This window comes from Rhipicephalus sanguineus, chromosome 11 (assembly GCF_013339695.2).
Source record: "Rhipicephalus sanguineus isolate Rsan-2018 chromosome 11, BIME_Rsan_1.4, whole genome shotgun sequence".
Lineage (NCBI taxonomy): Eukaryota > Metazoa > Arthropoda > Arachnida > Ixodida > Ixodidae > Rhipicephalus > Rhipicephalus sanguineus.
In genome coordinates, this window is record NC_051186.1 from 70,719,804 (window position 1) to 70,739,939 (window position 20,136).

At 44.7% G+C, this 20,136-nt stretch overlaps 2 protein-coding genes across 2 annotated transcripts; both read right to left on the minus strand.

The window, feature by feature from the left end:
• Positions 1–4,935: 4,935 nt before the first annotated feature.
• LOC125756409 (uncharacterized) lies at positions 4,936–8,920 on the minus strand. The gene is made up of 3 exons (XM_049411171.1): positions 8,584–8,920; positions 7,497–8,122; positions 4,936–4,945 (listed from the first exon to the last, which is right to left on the minus strand). Exons 1-3 carry the CDS (start codon positions 8,917–8,919, stop codon positions 4,936–4,938), a joined length of 972 nt encoding a protein of 323 aa, XP_049267128.1. The 5' UTR covers position 8,920.
• Positions 8,921–10,578: 1,658 nt separating this feature from the next.
• On the minus strand, positions 10,579–19,853 carry LOC125756410 (uncharacterized). Its single transcript, XM_049411172.1, has 4 exons — positions 19,848–19,853; positions 19,317–19,542; positions 17,005–17,100; positions 10,579–10,795 (listed from the first exon to the last, which is right to left on the minus strand). Exons 1-4 carry the CDS (start codon positions 19,851–19,853, stop codon positions 10,746–10,748), a joined length of 378 nt encoding a protein of 125 aa, XP_049267129.1. The 3' UTR covers positions 10,579–10,745.
• Between the last annotated feature and the right edge of the window lie 283 nt (positions 19,854–20,136).

Genomic DNA, 20,136 nt, shown 5'->3' on the forward strand with positions numbered 1-20,136 from the left:
ATCGCCGTAATGGATGTGGACGGAGAACTTGACAACGAGACATTGGCTCACGATGCTGGGCTCCAATTCAGCAACTTGAGCACCGGTAAACGCAGTATGCTGCTGAGGGCTCGTAGTGCCGGCGTCGTTGCATGCGGCATTTTGCCGAACTTTCTGTCAGAGCGACTTTCACGAGCGCGCAAAACACACGCGGCAGTACGCGATCCCGAAACTACCACTGAGACACGACCGCGTGAGCGAAGCAGGGCGCCGGGCGAAGCGCAGTTCGGCGAAAACGGAACCTTTGAACCACGCGCGCTGTTCCCCATGGCAACGCCACAGAGGTTCTTTTTTCCATGAATCAAACGGAAATGAACAAACAGCATTTTATTACGTCTTTTGATGCACGGAAGGTTCTTTTTTTTTTGCTGCTAGTTTGAGTACTAGTGATTTATTGTAGGCACACTCTCATACGCCATCGGGATCACTTCGAAAATGTCCCACTCGTGGCGCTCATCATGTGATACATATAGCTTAATTTCTCGGTAAGTAGGGCACTGCTGTTGATAATATTGCCATTTTAGAAGTTGTCATACATTGAGCTTTCACTCTGAAATAAATTATTATTTGCCTTTAGTGTCCCTTTAAACCACAAAGAAAAACAATACACATACGTACAGACAAATTTATACACATAGAAACGCCTAAAGTATTACAAATACTGAGCATTAACAATCCGAAGAAGTGATATTGTATGAAGAAAGAGTATAAACATTATAATAAGCACTAGACGTACAGAGAAGGTAAACTTATATCAAGGTTGGTATTGTACTTTGGAAAAGCTATCGTGCACCGCAAAAGTCGTTATTGCTATCCATGGTTGAATAGTGCAGAGGCTGTCAGCCACGGAAGGACAGAACTGGAACGCGCAATCTTGGAAACAGTGGCAGTAGCAAAATTGTGGACCCAATATGTGGATTCGCATGGCTTCTTTTGTGGCCCTTTTAAGCAAAGAAGCATGTAACACGTGTTGCCATAGCTAACCTGAATCGTCATTCACGTGTATATGCCTTTTGCACGCCTGTGTGCTGTTGAGCTGTGCAAGTGCTACCCGATTGTGATGGTTCATAACAAGCGCTTGTGCTTGCTTGCTACCTATTTTTGTTATATACCTCTTGTATTGCTGGTTTCAGAAACTCCTGGGCACACACGTGTGTTGCCTTGCTGAAGCGACATACCTTCAATAAAAATTCAGATTTGACAGAAGCGCTTGCACTGTGCTGCCTTGTTATTGTATATTGCGCTTCATCATTAATATGGGTCACCAACTGCAAACCAATATATCCTACTGGCAAATTGATAGGTTGAAATTGCACTTTAGTATTTGCAAGGATGTTGAAAATCACGTTGCTGGACATGACTAACTGACACAAACACACACACCAGTCGGTTTTTGTAGGAAGTTGATTTATTGTTCTGTTGTATCATGATGTGATCTCAGTGGATCCTTTGTCCCATTTGCAAACCACATCTCAACGCATGATACTACAAAAATACTGGCAAAGATGTTGGAGTTGATTGTGAGAGTAATAGGTACGAGTCACGTTTGACAAACATGAAGGTAATAACTGGAGTGCGTGCAAACATTCTAATGTGAATGTAACACAGGTTTCAGATTGACATATTCAAGCCAAAAGTTCAGGGGCATAGCCAGACATATTTTGGGAAAAGGGGGGGGGGGGGGGGTCCAACCACCCTTTATGCAGCCTCGCGCATGCCTTTTTATGTGTGCGTGTATATACAGACATACAAAATTGAAAAATTTCTGGAGGGGTTGGAAGTACGAGGAACAACATGCTTGCAACCACCGTCAGAGTGACAAAAAGTTTGATTTTTCTTCTCCCAGTGCAAGCAAGTACTGTAGATCAATAAAAGCAAGTACCACAGAAAATATTTCAATACATAGTTTTCACGGACGTCACAACTGGGGCTTGTGGGATAGGTGGCCGCCATGATGGTGAACTGCTAGCGCGGTGTTATCGTTTGGTGCGTGTGCAGGTCCGATATTTTCGCGTTGTGCGGGTTCAGTAACAGTGCGGCGTCGCAATGCCGATGTGTGCGATGACTGGCTGTAGTGCGAGAAGCACGTCTGCCGCACAGAAAACGGACCTGGAGCCAGGAACCGGGCTCTACCGATTGCCGAAAGTGATAACTCGGCAATGCGACCGCACGAAAGTGTTGTCGGAGGAGCGTCGGCGTCTCTGGCTCGCTCGCATCAACAGAAAGGGCCTCAAGAACCTGGATTACCTCCGTGTATGCGGTCGGCATTTCATCTCAGGTAAGCAAAACAGGATGAAGCGAACACTTTAAAAAATTAACGCCACCGCTTACAATCGCCTGCAACACAGCCGTCGCTGTGTGTGCAGCGGTTTAAACCTCGCAGGAGCTCTCCGGGTCGCGTTCGAGCCCGTTCCGGATCTTCTGCGGCTTAACGGGCACCTTCGACTGCGATCCGCGTACTGCAATCGAGTTAAAATGTCACTGTCTGCACCAAACTGCTGAGTTTAACGTGCTCGATGCGTGTTGTTTGTACCGTGCATTGAAACTGCCGTTCACATCGGGCTACTGATCGCGAGTGCCTTGTGTAATTTTGCGCTGTTCGTAACAGCTTGTAACGAGACAGTTTTCGCGCTGAAGTCGCAATTTCACATGCAACAGCGCGCCAGGTTTTCACTGTTGATGTTTTGTAATTTGCAGGACAGCCAGCGAGTCTAATGGACAACACAAACCCGGATTGGGTGCCGAGCCAACACTTGGGATACAGCAACCGCACAGCACCGGGTGTTAACTCTACTTCTCGGTACAAGCGCGCCAAAAATCGGCTGGCAAAAAAAAAGGTGGCCCCAGCAGCGAACGCAGCTAACATTCAGCCGGCAGAGGTTGACCATCCTTCGCCTGAAATGGTCGATGCAGGCGATCACTTCAGTGAAGAGACGCCTGCTGAATGTTCCAACGAGACCACTTCAGTTACAGGTCTGTTTACTCACAGATACCTCTTGGATCCAGTAAAAAGCAGCACTACTTTTAACTGTATTTGATGCCCCCAAATTGTTTTTGCAGATGCTGCTGTGCAAACAGATGTAACCATGGCGTACATGAACACCTTGGAGGAGGACGGCAAGAGGCTTGCGTTCGAGCTGCAGGAAGTCAAGAAGCAAAAAATGAAACTTGAAGTGACAGAGGCTTCACTTCGAGGTGACCCCGGCAAAGTTGTGTTTTACACAGGCTTGCCTACTTTTGCTAGGCTCCTTGCCATCTTTCAGATTGTAGAGACTGTTGTGAAACACACGCAGCAAAATGGCCTCTGCAAATTTCAGGAGTTCATTGTGTTCCTGATGAAACTAAAGTGCAATTTTCCACTGCAAGACCTAGGTTACAGGTTTGGCGTATCCGATTCTACAGTGAGCCGAATTTTTGAGAAGTGGCTAAATGCTGCCTTCTGGAGGTTGAAATCGCACATTTTTTGGCCGTCCAGGCATTTTATTCAAAAGACCATGCCGCAAGCTTTCGTAGACTCGTTCGGCACTAAAGTTGCGGTGATTATAGATTGCTTCGAGATCAAAATTGAGCGGCCTTCTTCCCTAGAGCCACGTGGTGAGACTTGGTCTCAGTATAAGAGCAGCAACACAGCCAAATATTTGATAGGAATCAGTCCTCAGGGTTTTATAACCTATATTTCGGAGGGGTGGGGTGGCAGATGCAGTGACAAGCACATTACAGAGAACTGTGGTATACTTGACTTGTTGACGCAGGGTGATGTTGTGTTGGCAGATCGTGGATTTGACATTGCAGACACACTTGGTCTCTACTGTGCACGTTTGCATGTACCTGCCTTCACAAAAGGTAGAAATCAGCTCACAGCTCTGGAGATTCATAACACTAGAAAGCTTGCTAGTGTACGCATCCATGTTGAGCGGGTAATTGGCCTTGTGCGAAACAAATACATCATCATGAAGGCTGTACAGCCAATTAATTTTATTGCATGTAGGCAGGATGATCCCGTCCCGCCGCTGGACAAAATAGTCACAGTTTGTTGTGCTTTTTGTAACATCTGCCCATCTGTAGTCCCAGGAAATGAGAACGAACCTGCAGAAACGCTTTCCTGTTCCAATTAGTGATTGATCAGACTTGTCATCACGGAATAAGATTGAACAAAATTCTGCAGCAATCTACATGAAGGAAATCATTAATGGATGAATAGAAATTGTGCTGCATGTAAATTGCCAAAAAGGAAACTCAAGGTTTCTCCAAAAGTAGAACTTTGCAGTTGAGCAACAATTAGCCATGCAGACGACATGTTTCGGCAGAATTTTTCTTAAGTTTATTTCAATATTCTTGCCTTCTATCCAGAGTTTCTTTTTTGAAAGTTGAGATAGCCCGTTTGATGTCTACATATATTGTGTTGTTTCATGGTCTAGCATGTATGCTAAATACACTTTTCTTTTTCTCCTCTGGAGACTGAGTAGAATGGAGAGTGAAATATTTTGCACACTGACTGAAACCTGTGATCTCTGCCCTTTTGCTTTGTGGATTTACACATTGTCTTTTAAGTTTATTTCAGTGTTCTTGCCTTTCGAGCTTTTCTTTGTCTTGAATGTAGTCCAGTTGATTTATGTATATATTGTGCTTTTATGTGCCCTTGCATATAAACAAGACTTTTTTTCACTTGCGTCTGCATATAATGGTAATACACAGTGATTGCAATTTAGTTGTTAGTTTTGATAAGGCCTTGCTGCTAAAAATATTAGTCTAAGATTGCGATAAGAGTGTACCGAAATAGTAAGGTGTGCTTGCATTTTGGGTGTCTATATTAATATGTTCTTTACTGTAATGTTGATATTGCAGTCGTGATTTGTGAATGTCTGCTTCCTCTGTGTCAACAATACAGACCAATGTTCAGGTGCGGCTGCAAAATAATGACAACCACAGTAATTAAATGGGTCAAAGTCACATTACAGCAGCTAGAGATAGGTATGCTGTTGCCAGAATATGCCTCGGAAGCAGGCAAATGTGTTCATTGTGAAGCATCCGTCACATGTTCATAAACTGCATGTCAAAGTGTTTTATTTACACAGTGTGATGCAGCAAGACAAATATGGACACATTTGTTCATAGACTGAGCTAAATAAATCTATTACAGTAGTGGGCCGTGTACGTTATTTCATAAAATTCGCCTGCAGTTGTGGCATCATGCTGTTACATTGCTAAGCTCAATGGCATGGAATCGAATCCTGGCTAGCCTTGGCCACATTAGATGAGGATAACATTCAAAAAGCCTGTGTACCGTACTTAGTGGGGCAAGGTAAAGACCATTAAGTTGTGAAAATTAATGCACAGTGCCATGTTACAGCACGGTCTATATCTTATTTGGGCAATAAGGCCTCAGAATTGAAACATGATAAGAAGGCGTATTCTTTGATGAATGGCGTAAAATCGCTTAAAGCACAAATGGAAAGTTCTAATGACTAGAACGAAATCACAACAACTCAATGTGCATGAAGGCTGATACCTAATAACATCTCGGGATGCACATGATTTAAAAGGAATACACACAAATAAAAAATTTCTTTAAATGAAAGATTATACAGCAATGACTAAAGCACCCAATTTACACAAGCGCATGAGATTATTGCTATGCAAAAGAGAAACAACCGTGCCACAAAAAAACAAACATGGTATAATACAGCACTTGTTACCATGCTTAGTGGGGCAAGTTAAAGACCATCAAGTTGTGAAATTAATGCACAGTACCATGTTACAGCACGGTCCATATCTTATTTGGGCAATAAGGCCTCAGAATAGAAACATGATAAGAAGGCGTATTCTTTGATGAATGGCGTAAAATCACTTAAAGCACAAATGGAAAGTTCTAATGACTAGAACGAAATCACAACAACTCAATGTGCATGAAGGCTGATACCTAATAACATCTCGGGATGCACATGATTTAAAAGGAATACACACAAATAAAAAATTTCTTTAAATGAAAGATTATACAGCAATGACTAAAGCACCCAATTTACACAAGCGCATGAGATTATTGCTATGCAAAAGAGAAACAACCGTGCCGCAAAAAAACAAACAAACATGGTATAATACAGCAGTTGTTACCATGCTTAGTGGGGCAAGTTAAAGACCATCAAGTTGTGAAATTAATGCACAGTGCCATGTTACAGCACGGTCCATATCTTATTTGGGCAATAAGGCCTCAGAATTGAAACATGATAAGAAGGCGTATTCTTTGATGAATGGCGTAAAATCACTTAAAGCACAAATGGAAAGTTCTAATGACTAGAACGAAATCACGACAACTCAATGTGCATGAAGGCTGATACCTAATAACATCTCGGGATGCCCATGATTTAAAAGGAATACACACACATAAAAAAATTCTTTAAATGAAAGATTATACAGCAATGACTAAAGCACCCAATTTACACAAGCGCATGAGATTACTGCTATGCAAAAGAGAAACAACCGTGCCGCAAAAAAACAAACAAACATGGTATAATACAGCAGTTGTTACCATGCTTAGTGGGGCAAGTTAAAGACCATCAAGTTGTGAAATTAATGCACAGTGCCACATTACAGCACGGTCCATATCTTATTTGGGCAGTAAGACCTGTTGACTGCTGTCTGATCTGGTACAATCCCGACAAAACCACTGCTTTTGCTTGGGTGCCCGCCTTATTCCAATACAGCTATAGTGAAACCAGCCATACTTACAGTTGTTGCCATCGCAGGCAAGCATTTTTCCTTGCTCTGGTCCTTGACAGTAGCAAAAAGTGTCTGCACTAGCTGAAGAATTTGCGCTCTTCTTTTTCGTAAAATATTCTGCAAATAGCTCAGGCAAGACTGCCTTACTAAAGAAGTCTGATGCTGTTACATTGATGGTCTCAAAAAACACCTTGTCCCGCAGTATTCTTTCAACATACATACTCTGTGGGGTCCACACAACAAAATCGCAGTATGGAAGATTGCACACCGCCAACTGTGTTTGAACTTGAAAAAAGTAGCTATGGCTATGCTTCAACTGCAACTTCCCATTCACTACCTCTAGGCAAAAGTCGTCATTGTTTAAGGCTGCTTGTTCTACCGTGGTATTAGCTGCTGAATGGGGACATTTAACTTCAACGAGTCCCCTCCCACAACATGTGCACATTACCGAACTGTCGGGACTGGCTGCTAAGTATGGGAATTCGGAGCTCAAGAAAACACCAGTCTTGTTGTGAGAAAAATTGGTGTGGCTACTATTCATTTTATCTGCATATTGTGCAATAGCATCTGATTCGTGATCAATACCCCACAATGTGGCTGCTGTACTAAATTGATGTAGTTCGGGATAACATATCCTTTTCAGCAAGCTCACTGAAGGCTGAGTTATGCTTGTTTTACATACGCTCTTCATCACAGAAGCTGTAATCCGTCCAGCACGATATTTAAACCATGCTGGACACCTGAATTGCTGCCTCGTCACCGCTTCCACATGATGCACCATTTCTTCAGTGATGGCCAGTTCAGGAAGTACATTTTTGGCACGTTCGAGGAGTTCTGGCAAGTTCTCTGACTTAGCTTCATTACACAACAGCTGTCGTAGGTTGGGAGGCTTGTTGGTTTTGGGGGCTACAAATCTGTCGCTGTATTCTGGCAGGACCATGAATATTGCTGGTGGGGCACCTCCGTCATCGATGCTTGCATAAAATGACTTAAGTTCTTCCTCTGTTGGAGGAGGCAAAGCTGATGCTTGCGTAACAGCTGGCTGCTGCTCCTCAAGTGGTATCTTGGGAATGGAATCCATGCGAGTTTTCTTTCTCTTTGAAGACGCAAAGTCTATTTCTTTGAGTCGCTTGTACTCTGTGCCTGAGCGATGTGCGGGGAGCCAAACATTTGCCTTTTGTGTGCATGTCCTCGACTCCCTGATGCGCACAGCTGTCTCCATTGCGAAAAGTGTTGCGCCGATGTGGGAACATGCTTCACCTGCACCTGCCATGCAGGTACAATGCGCTGTACATATGCTCCCATCACTGTCGACCAACACCCAAGGCTTGAGTGGAGCTTCTCGCAGCCGCTGGGAGTGGGCGACCTGAAGTAAAAAAGATTCATCCTAGCTTAGAAGAATGAATGCAACCGTACATCTGTCGTGCTTCTTAAAACATGTACACAGCCCACATGTATATTAAACGACTACCGAAACAGGGACATATGCTCATTTTAAAACGATGTCCAGCACCTTGTTGCTCAACACCCTAAAGCTGTCGATTTCATAGTGAAAAAACCACTGAAATGCTATCGCAGTGGGCTCTACATATTACGCTTACACTTAACGAGTCTCAGAAAGCTGTATATAGGCATACGAATAACAAAACACGGTATTTTGCGTCGTAAGCAACGGCCGGCGGCGTGAAGAACTTTGAGCACTGAAGCAGCGCACGGTGCAGTAATGAACGGCCAAAGAATGAGTTCGTACGAGTGAGTACCGTGTTAATTACGTTATTACAGTGGTAATGCTTTACGAATATATTTTAGAAATAATCATAACCTTACCTCGCTCAACACGATGACGCGCTTGGAGGGTAGCCGCATTGCTGTCACGCCGCTCACACGGCCACTGGTGAAGTAGTTGTGAGCCTCAAGTGACTTGTAAGCTTTCATTTCGGTGAGCGATACGTGGTTCGTCGACAGCACCAAATAGTTCACTATGTCGGCATGCGTCGTAACCGGTAGTACCTCCACGTCCGTCGTCGTGTCAGTACCGGCGCACAACGTGTAGGGGTCAACTCCATCGCACATGCTGACCTTCGCTTCGTAACGTGCACGCGTCGGACCCACCAGCTCGGCAAAATATGACGGGCAGAATTCCTTCCGCCTGACAGGCGCCATCATTCAATCACTCGATAGCCGACAGACTGCAGGAAGACAGCGATGAACACTCGTGCGCACGCTTGGGCATGCTCGCGCGCCTTTGTCGCTGTTCTCCAACATGGCGGATACCGCCAGCAGACGACGGTGTGACGTCACATGAAAACTATGTATAAAAAAAGTATTGTTTTCTCTGCATATTGACTGCGAATATACAGAGAAATATACAGTGAATTTTCACTTCACATCTCAAAAAGAAAACCTGCAGCATTGCACACGTATATATACGGTACTTAACAGGTGCACTACCAAATAGCTCAAGCAGTGATCGTAATCACTTTTTGAGAAAGAAAAACAAACAGAAAAACGATCACAATATTCTTTTTAAGTGAAAAGTGATGGCTCCAAAGGTGCCTCCAAACCTCTAATCATCATATACAGCCCTTTGTTTATTATTTTTGTTAATTACAATTTCATCAATTTCAAACTGGCAGGCACCCCTGTAAAACACGAATGAATGAGCTGTTGATGTACAGTAAAAGCTCGTTAATTCGACTCTCGTTAATTCGGAAAATCGGTTAATTCGGACACGTCATCTGGTCCCTGTAAATATACGCATCACTCTATGGGACTGGTCGCTCGTTATTTCGGACAGATTTGACCGCAAATCGGATAATTCGGCGACTTTCGGGCCGCTGGCGAGGCTCGAAAACGAAAAAAGAACAATTCGGAACAAAAGCCAAGCTCAAACGCAGCATCGCCATGGACATCAATTATCGACTTGGCTTGGATTGAGACTGGCCGAACGCCTTTTTTTCGCGTGTGGGTTTTGTTGCTTTGTTCCCGTTGGTGTGCTGCATCGCTGATCGCCGATTTATCGAGGAACGTTTTAGTACGGCTCCTTTAGCTTGATCGTTGCTGGTGCTTTTGCGCCGACTTCTCGTGTGACCGCACTCTCCGCCGATGGCAACGCCGGCGAAGTGGCGTAAGTACGAGGCCAAGGACTTCACCACCAAAGTAGAAATTTTGCGTGCACCGAATAATGGGCTCTCCCGACAAGAAGTGATGAAGAGTGATGAAAGGGGATCCTTGTATCGGCGGCAAAAGAAGCAAGGAACGAGTAACCGTACTTTTAGCCGCCAACGTGACGGGTACAGAGCGCTTGCCGCTTCTCGTTATCGGAAAGGTTCAAAAGCCACTCTGCTTTAAGAACATCAACAATCTTCCCGTGGATTACCGTGCCAACCGAAAAGCGTGGATGACGGGTGAAATTTTTGCGGACACTGCAGACAGCATGCGAGCTGCTGAGCACCTTGAAGGGCTCAGAAAAATTGTGTCCGCGCGAATATCTGCTCGAAAACGGACAAGCATCCGCGATTACTTTAAGTAAAGGTATGTTGAAAAAACTCGTGTACAGTAGACTCCTGTTAAACGAAAGCTGAAGGGACCAGGAAAATATGTTTCATTTAACAGGAGTTTCGTTTACTGAGAGATGAAAAGGGGTGCAGAATTCAAGCACAAAACCAATCATATTAGAGGCAGTTGTTTCATTTAAGCAGCAATTTCATTTAAGAGATTTTCGTTTATTGAGAGTCTACTGTATTTATTGTGTTTATTTCGACCATTCGATAATTCGGACATTCGGTTAATTCGGACATTTTTTCCGGTCCCTAGAAATCCGAATTAACGAGCTTTTACTGTAATGCACTCTCCAATATGTTTCTCCAGCAAGGCCATCATGGCTTCTGTACATTAAAAATGCCATTGATTACACCCAGAAGCAGTGGTTCCATGGAATGATGTGAACAGACTTCGAGGCAACTGATTACATCAGCACTTGCATGCCTTTACGCTTTGCCAGAGTTCTTTACCCTCTTGGGTCGTCCTTCTATGGATCCTGGAAAGCAAAAACACAGAACACCATTAACTGTGCACTTAGCATTGAAAGAAGGGTACTAGAAATGCGCATATATTTAAAGCTTTCAAATAATGAGTTCAGTACTGACATGTTCACTTATGTTTCTTTTTCCTGTGATTGTGTTGCACTGGCTAAAGCACGCCGGTGGCTTCAGGTATCTGATGTTTCACCTCTGTCATCCCTGCATCCACCATTACCAATGGTGCTTTTTACTGCATGTTGTACCTGCAGGGTGCATGTAGCTTTGCCTTTTATACCTTCACTTATTTGTCAAGTGTATTCACAAGTTTAGGACGAGGCCGGAGACTGTCAGGACAGTGATGAAGAGGCCAATGAGTCTCGGCACTGGGAAGGGTGGGTCGGGGAGTCGTGGAGTAGTGATAAAGAGGCCGTGGAGTCCCAGGATGTCAAAGAGGAAGTCATTAAGGAGGATTGAGATGAGGAAAATGAAAACGGGAAAGAAGCAGCTGACGGCGACACCGAGGATAAAGATGAGCACAGGCAGGAGGAAGGTGTCAGCAGTGGGAACCCCGCAGATATGAAATGTGACCTGAACGAGGACAACGAGAAGAATGGAGGTGAGGAAGAGAACGAGGCGGGCAGTGAGGAGAAGGACGGACGTGTCGACGGAAGTGGGCTGGCCGAAGGAGAAGACAATGAAGACAATGATTTGTTAAACTAAATTTTCGTCATGAAGCGAAATGAGAATGGAGAGTGGCACATCAAGGACGTGTGGGTTATCAGCGAGACGAGCGAGAAGCAAGCGCAGGAGGACACTGAAAGTGATGGGACTGGAACAACTGAAGCCACTAAGGGCCACTGCTTCGACTACATCCTCCAGGTGACTCAGGATTCGCCCAGGGCTTCTGGAAGGTGCCAGACGTGGCACGAATCTCGAGCAAACCCTGTCAAGGCCGCCATGTGCAACGGCAATGATAGCGACCGGGAACAGCGGAAACGGCCAGCAGAGGATGACACGAGCAACCAGAGAGAGGCTGAGGGACACTCTGGCAAAGATGATGCCAAGGATGTAGCCACAGTGGAGTCCGCAATGGAGTGCTCGACATGTGTGAGTTGGCGGTATGTGCCTCATGAAGGCCAAGGCTAGTGGGACACGAAATCCATCGCTTCCAGAAGTGCACAGCTGAACTCAATCCTGTGCCCACCCATCTTCCGAGTGGGACGGGATAGTGTGGGAGAGCAGGTGGCGGCCAGGGAAACGGAGAACAAGAAGAACGAAGCCTGGGGCACACTCGGGCTTGGCGCACTCGCGCTCGGCGGAACGATGAGGAGTCGGGCCTGGAGCTTGGCCATTAAAGGTGTTTCGTCATCTGGCTGCGCCCGGTGCCTTGCTCCCCTACCACAATGCTCTCGCACTGGAGGCGACAGATGTGCGGCATAGCTTCCTGAAATGCACGAGCAGAAATTAAACCTAGATGTGTGTCAAAAGATTATGGCAGTTTCGCACTAGTGGTGCCAAGCCTGAAGGAACAGCGGAGCTGGGTGGCCTTTCTTGTTTCTCTTTATTTCTTTCTTTCTCATTTGCTCTGCTGTCGTATCTGTTTCTTTATATTTCTTTCTTTCTCTATCTATGTCTTTCTCTTTCTCACTCTATCTTTATTTCTTTTTTTCTTTTCTTTTCCTCTCTCTTTTTTCATTTCTCTTTACTCCTCTCTTTCTGTCTTGCACTCAGTTTTTCTATCTCTTTTTCGTGTCTGTTTCTTTCTATCTTTTTATGTCTTTATTCCTTATTTCTCTCTATTTTCCTCTTTGTTTCTATTGCTTTCTCTCTCTCTTTCTCACGTGTTTCACGTGCTCTACGTCGCCGAGCAGAGTTTTCATTTAACGCTCACACCTGCTGTACATGGTAGTAAGGCTTGCTCAATTCCTGTGGCGAATACCAACCTGTGGAGTTTTGCACAAGTTACTGATAGCTTAACCCTTTGAGGGTCAAATATGTACATTGCCTGTATGTTTAAAACGCGCACCTTTTTTGATCATTTCTCTAGCTTGGCATGTGCTGCCACACTGTGGGAATACGTGGAATTGTTTTTCTTGCGCCAATGTCTCTCCGGCTTTTTTTTATTCTTTACTACTGCGGTGCGCCTGCTAGTTTCGGTTTCGTCCATCGGCCAGTTCCCGCTTGTAGCGCCCGCAACACTGATCGCTTTCTTGTTTAGAATCTTTCAAAAGCTGACCGATTTTTTACTCTCTCGTTTATTGCTCTCCGGTAAGCAATTACGCCTGTTTCCGTGCAGGCATTGACTGACACAAACGATGCCGCTGTGGTTGCGTTTCCTGTTTCGGGGACTCATTAAAACCTCCTCAGTCTCGTTGGCGATAAGACGAATGATTATTATAGGTTTCGAACTTGTTTTTGCTTTCCGGACACGCTCACAACTACAGTTTTCTTCAGTGCGCTCCCCCACACCGTTTGCTTGTACTACAGAAGTGCGTGCCGATTTCTCAGCCACAGGTGAGTCTAGCAGCAATTCCTCCGAATCGCCGCTCGACTGCCGAATCAGAATCTGATTCAGTAAATGTCAGCCCATCATACGAGGAGTTACTTACGAGTTAAGACTCAGATGTTGATGAGTGAACGACATTTAAAAAGCTGAAAACTCAGATGAGCACTAACGCTTACTTTAAAACCAAGTTAAAATATCTTAAAAGCAACGCTCATCACTAGGATTGTGCGAATATTCGAGCACTTCGAATATTCGAACGAATATTACAGTATTCGAATTCGCTTCGAAACGAATTTAAATTCTAGGAAACTTGGAAGTATTCGAGATGAACGAATAGACATATATAAACCTCACGTAACCCCCTGTAAAGGTGGTTTCACTGCAGCGGAGGTGTGCTATACCGTGAATACACCTTTCCAGGAGAAATCCGCACTGCCGCGAAGCCCCACTTCAAGGTTAAAGGAACATACAGTAAAACCTCGTTAATTCAAAGTCACTAGGACTGTGAAAGATCTAATTAAGCAGGTTTTCGAATTAACCAAACATATAAAAAGCGGGATGCAAGGAACTTTGAATTACTGGAAGTAATCAGAGGTGGTCATGTGCTGTGCCTGCTAGTGTGCGACTGCGACTACAAAGGTTATGTTTTCCAGCAGTACCTGGCCCCAATTTTGCCGCTGAACCGGAGAAACGGCGGGCCTCGCTGCTGCCAGCGCAAGAAAAAAAAAGAAAAAGAGGGAAAAAAACGGCCTCGTGGTCAATTGAAATGCGCGCCTGCGGAAAAAAAAGACATGCTTCGCTGCAGCACAGTGGTGACACGCGGGCAGCGTGTCACCCGCTCCTCGCAGCGTCAGCGCGTCATGATGCGACCGTTCGCCCATTCTTTCTGTTAAAAAAAATAATTTAATAATGACCAGTGTGACGGAATTCGCGATGTGTTCTGGGTGGAAAAGATGATCATTGAAGTTTTCAAAGTAGGCGTTGCAGGCAAGTACTCCGCCAGCAGTGCAAGTGCGCAAATTGCCGGAACAACCGTCAATCGGAGGTTCGCATACATCACGAATTCCGTCAGACCGCCCTTTATTAATTTCTCTATTTTCCCAGAAAGAATGGGTAAATCATGACGCGCTGACGTTGAGAGAAGCCTGCGTCATGCTGCCCACGTGTCACTGCTGTGTTGCAGTGAAGCATGTCTTTTCTGCAGGTGCACATTTCAGCTGACCATGAGACCGCCTTTTGTTTTGTTTTTCTTGCGCTGGCAGCAGCGAGTCTGAGATGCTTCACTCGTCACCCATTAGCATAGGTCGGCAAACTCACTCATGAGTCGACTCACTCAGACTCACTCAGACTCATATCGAGACGTGAGTCTGAGTCTGAGTGAGTCCGGCCGGGTGAGTGAAGTTTTTGTGAGTCTGAGTCCGAGTGAGTTCGGTTGGGAAAAATTTTGGTGAGTCTGAGTCTGAGTGAATCCGGTTGAAGAAAATTTTGGTGAGTCTGAGTCCGAGTGAGCACTGAGGGCAAAATATCTTGCATGAGTGAGCCTGAGTGAGCTCCACATTTTTGCCGACCTATGGTCCTATCTACTCTACTTCAGCATTCCTTATGTCAGCTCAGGTTTACACTCACGTATAGTCCCACATACTTCAATGCGCTACTGTTCATACGTCAGCTCAATATTTTTTGATCAGAGGCGTGAGTTCAGAAGGGGGGGGGGAGGAAGTGCCTTGACCTCCCCCCGCAAACTTTTTCACGGGAAGTTACTGATAAAAATATCTCGTGTGAGTCATCTCTTTAAATAAAAAGGTCCTTACTGAACTGCAAACTCAGATAACTCGTATTTGAAGGTACGAGATCAAAAGATGCTAAGTAGCGCACCGATTATGCGAGATATTGGCATTAAAGGGCATTGACATTATGGTAGAAAAAGGCTAACTATAAGCTAACGGACTCATGAGTCGACTCACTCAGACTCAGATCGAGCCGTGAGTCTGAGTCTGAGTGAGTTCGAGTGAATTATATTTTGGCGAGTCTGAGCCCGAGTGAGTCCGGTAAAGAAAAATTATAGTGAGTCTGAGTCCGAGTGAGTCCGGATGAGGAAAAGTTTGGTGAGTCTGAGTCCGAGAGAGCTCTAAGGGTAAGATATGTTTCGTGAGTGAGTCTGAGTGAACTCCACATTTTTTGCCGACCTATGCCCATTAGTATCGCTACATTGCATTTCCGTGTGGCTCCTAAGGGCCATCGTTTCTGCGGATTTGCAGCTAAGTCGGGATCGGGAATCGGCACATGGCACCAAAAGTTTTTGAATTAACCGGGCTGGTACTGACCGCCACTTCAAATTATCCACTCAAATGTACACTGCAAAATACGGGGCCGCAGAAATTCTTCTGATTATGCGGGATTTCGAAATAACCGAGTTAGAGTAGATGAGGTTTTACTGTATTACCCTCACATCGATTGATCATTTTTTAAGTTTAAAAGCTTGTTATACCGGCTTATACGCTATAAGTATAGTAAATTTTAAAACATAACATATTTTACAGGTTATCACTTGCGTTCTACCGAAAGTCAAATCCTGCTACTACTCAATGTTGCTTCCACTTCCCTTTGAACCAAAGAATGACATATGCATATGCCTTGTTTTAACTTTAAAAATATTGCGCTGGTTAGTTGGGTCATGACAAATACGCTCATTTTTCTTTATAATATGTGATATAAACTATTCGAATTCGCTTCGACCAAATCCCTATTCGCTTCGAATTCGCTTCGGACCTAAAATTTACTATTCGCACAAGTCTGCTCATGACACATAATCGGTCAGAAAACCGATTATATAGAATATTTTCAGCTCCAAAGACGACTTCCTAGTGGCCCATGGTCACCAAAGGCCATGTTGCTCACCGCGAGAAGAACTCCACATGGCAACAACGGTCGTTTTCCAGATCGGCCCCTAGATTTTAGTTCTTCTGGAGCTCAATATTGATATGTTTCTCTAACACTGACACCAAATCCACTTCAGAAATGACCCATATATGAGATATGGGGAAAGGCCTCATTTCAAACGGCAATGTTAGATAACATTTCGCTCAACCCCAGCCCCCGCTCCAACCTTCTGTCCCAGCAGTCCCAGGACTAAATTTCATGACTGTGGCCCACTAGCTAAGTTTGAGACCCCTGATATGCAGAGTATATGCCAGCGGTATACAGGCGCCGGCAAAAACCTGCTTTTCTGATAAAGACTTCCTCTCTCTCTTTGTATTGTAGACACTAGCTGAGACAAACAGAGAGAATCAACATTGGCAGTGAAGCCCACCTTCTGGTAGCTTTGCAATGCAATATTCACGTATTTTCTCGCGTATAACCCACACAATTTTTTAGGAACTTGGAGCTAACATCAACATAGAAAACGCAAATTCTGGTCAGCAAAGGCAACTTCACAGCAGAGCTTCACAGCTATGCAAAAAAGTTAGCTTCGCAGCTATATGGGGGGGGCCACTTTTAGAACATTTTTCGTGGATCGTTGTTGAGGGTACGGGTTATGCATGAGAAAATGCGGTACTTTCTTTTGGCTCTTCTAATTATGAACCAGTCTGAAAAGGTCTTGCCATAAAATGCTACCTGGATAGCATTTTACACGGTACCGTATGTTACCGACATTTGCGGTGGGCCCCGCTGAGGGAGCCCTCTAACATCCACAGGGTTTGACTAAGAGAAACGACTCACGGCGGGTTTCGCAGATCCTGTTTGATAGGTGTCGGCGTACGGCACTGAGTCTTCGCGCTGCGAGTGGATCCTTGCCAACATAGATACGAAAGAGATCTGCACAGAAGGGGCAAAGGAACAGGCAATCACTACAATTTAATGTTATCACTAACTAGAAGAAGCTGCCAATCTCAACACCACACAACAGAGAAGCAATGTCTAGTGAGATGGTTAAAATGGAGGAGCTTAAAGGACTCCGAAGAAGAATGCAGTTAAACCTCTACGTCAGTGGTTCTTAAATGGGGTTCCGTAAACTCCATCGGGGGTACCCAGACCCCATTTAAATAAAAGCCACATACTTCAAGCAGCATGCTGTGTTGTGAACCCCCCTCCCTTTTTTTTACTGCAAGGGTGTCCCTCATCTATTCCACCGGTCCACAAGGGGTTCCAAAATACATGGCTGAGAACCACTGCTCTATGGAGTAAGTTGTTCTGCATCCATTTTCATTTTCCTTTATTTCTCATAATTACACTGTTTCAATTAAAAAGTACAATCAATACACCCCATGCTTTCTTTGGCCGGGCGTTTCCAGATCAGAACGAACACGAGGTCCCGGTCACCATCCCCAACTTTGATGAAGTTTACGGTAGGTGCATGTATTAGACCCAGAACACTGGTTTAGAAGTTATTTTGAAAAAAAAAAATTGTTCATCTAAAAAAAATATACATAAATTTTGGCTGCAGAAAACATTTTTCCGCCAATTTCACAATTTTTGAACTTTGAGCACACCTAGGACAAAAACGATGCAATTCTTGGCCACAGTATTTCTTCCCGTCAAAGATAAAGTGAAATACAATTTTATGAGTACTATATTATTTCTCTTACCTGTCTAAGGACTTTGGAGAAAAAGATCACAAACATAGCAAACCGCACAAAGAAGGCAACAAACAATTATTCCAGTCAGTTACAGTTTGAGGGAAAAAAGAAAATTTGAATAAATCTGTTCGCGTAAAATATGGTGTCATTGACTTAGGATGATGGTGGCGAGTATGTCTTGAGGTTGAAGATGAAAGATAGGGTGAAGGGTTAATTGCTAGTTTCCGATTCCAAAGAAGGTAAAGCAATTCTAAACGTGCGGTTTTCCCTTCTTAGTGCAAGGCATGGAATGCTGTTAGCCTGCATTAGTTCAGTGGGTGAGTCATACAGAGAAAGTTTTGAATAAATAAGCCTTAGAGCTTTTCTTTGTGCATTTTCGAGACAGGTAATGTTGGCTTTAATGCTGAAGGCAAAGCATCAGACATGTTCTGTGGCTGTTATTTAGATAAATTGTTTGTTTTCATGCTGCTAGGACGGTGCCTAGTCATAAAAGTGGTTTGATCTCAACTGAGCCGATGGCGCCACAACATTAGCGCCAGTAGAGTCACTGAGTGGCGGTGATTAATGGACGATGCGAAAAGCCCTGAATGCCTAAAAATTGTTTACTGTGCCAGTAATTTGCTGTTTCGCTTAAGAGTGGTACGTGATAGCCGCTGAAAGTGCGTCAACTGAATTTCCAGAGCGCTATAGGTCAAAGATCCAGTATTTTCCGAAAGAAGCAAGGTTAGTAGCACTAAACGTGTTTGGTGCGGTCAAAAAATAACTCGGCGAAAATGCCAGTATGAACGCTGCTCTCAAAAGAACCGCGTTACTCACAAACACCAGCGAACGCTCCCTATACAAGTGGGTTCCTCAACATCAAAGAAATGGCGAGGTGGCGTTCCCGAAGTGGTTTTGCATGGCAGCCGACAAAGCAGGTGAGCCGATGCCAAATAGACGCCGAGCCGACGACGTGACACAAATGAACACGTCTTGAGGTGCTTTCGTCTTTCCTATCGGCTAACAAACCCTTCCACAGTGCTGCAAAGTACTACTGAGATGGAGTATAGAAACAGGCTCGAACAGGCTGCAGACCGAACAACTCATTGACAAGCTGTTGAGATCGAACTGGCGTGGCACTTAAGTTTGACCATTCTCTGCCAGGGAGAAATAAAAGGCACCTACATATTTCAAGCTGCATGTTGTGTTATTCATCACCCCCCCACTCCCCATCCTTTTGTCTCCCTACAAGGGGTCCCTTATCACTTCCACCAGACCACAAGGAGTCCCTGAAACATCCATGGCTGAGAACCACTAGGGTAGACTTAAGACAGCTTCGCTCTAAAAAAAATTAGTAAGAAGCACTCGCAGTCACTTGGATTTTTTTTTTCAGGTGCCCCATCCATGAAACTAGAAGGGATAGCAAACACACCTCTCAGATTGCAGTAAATAAGGCAAGTAAAGGCATTATCACACCTTTCAAGGAGTCAAGCTTCTCGGGCGTGAGCGGTGGCCTTGCTTCTGGCCACGTGCCTTCAGGCGTGCGCAACTTGGAAGCCGTGCCGGTGACGCTGTGCTCCGACAGCTCTTTGGTCGTCCAAAAGAGAGAAGCAGCCATGGAGCAAAACCTCACGTCCGTAGGAGAACGGAACAGTTCATCCCAGTCTCGCTTCTTGATCCATTTATCTCCGCCTGCATAGACCTACAGAGAAACATGAAAGAGCATGTGAAGTGCTGTATGAAATGATGGTAAAGTGACTTCAGTATATATGGAGTGCCAGGCATGTTTATGAATGGAGTAGAGAGGATGAGCACACGTTGATGAACTCAACTTCGGCTAATGGTTGACGAACTCAACTTTGGCTCAGTGACCCAGTTTGAAGCTCTCAAATACTTGTGCTATTTGGGGCTAAAGATGTAGAGTAAGGACAGAAGGAGTGATGATGGAAACACTTGGCACTAACCCACTTAGACCCACGTATGTCCTGTTACCTCCTTCAGCCTCACCTGCATCGTTTACTGCATGTAATGAATCAACAAGTCTCAATGTGTCACGGTCACAATCAAGTTCATGAATGTCACCGGTGTCCAATTTCTGCAAAGGCATTGCCGCTGAGTCCCGTGCCTATCACTTGAAGAGAGCGGCTTCTGAGGACCACATTTAGGCACCAGCTATGCATTGCGATGACTGTCAGCAAGGTGGTTCGGTTCTGGGGCTTTACCATCCAGAACCGCAGTATTCGAAGTGCATTTACACTCAAACCTCATTATATAACAAAGTCGTATCTGACACGAA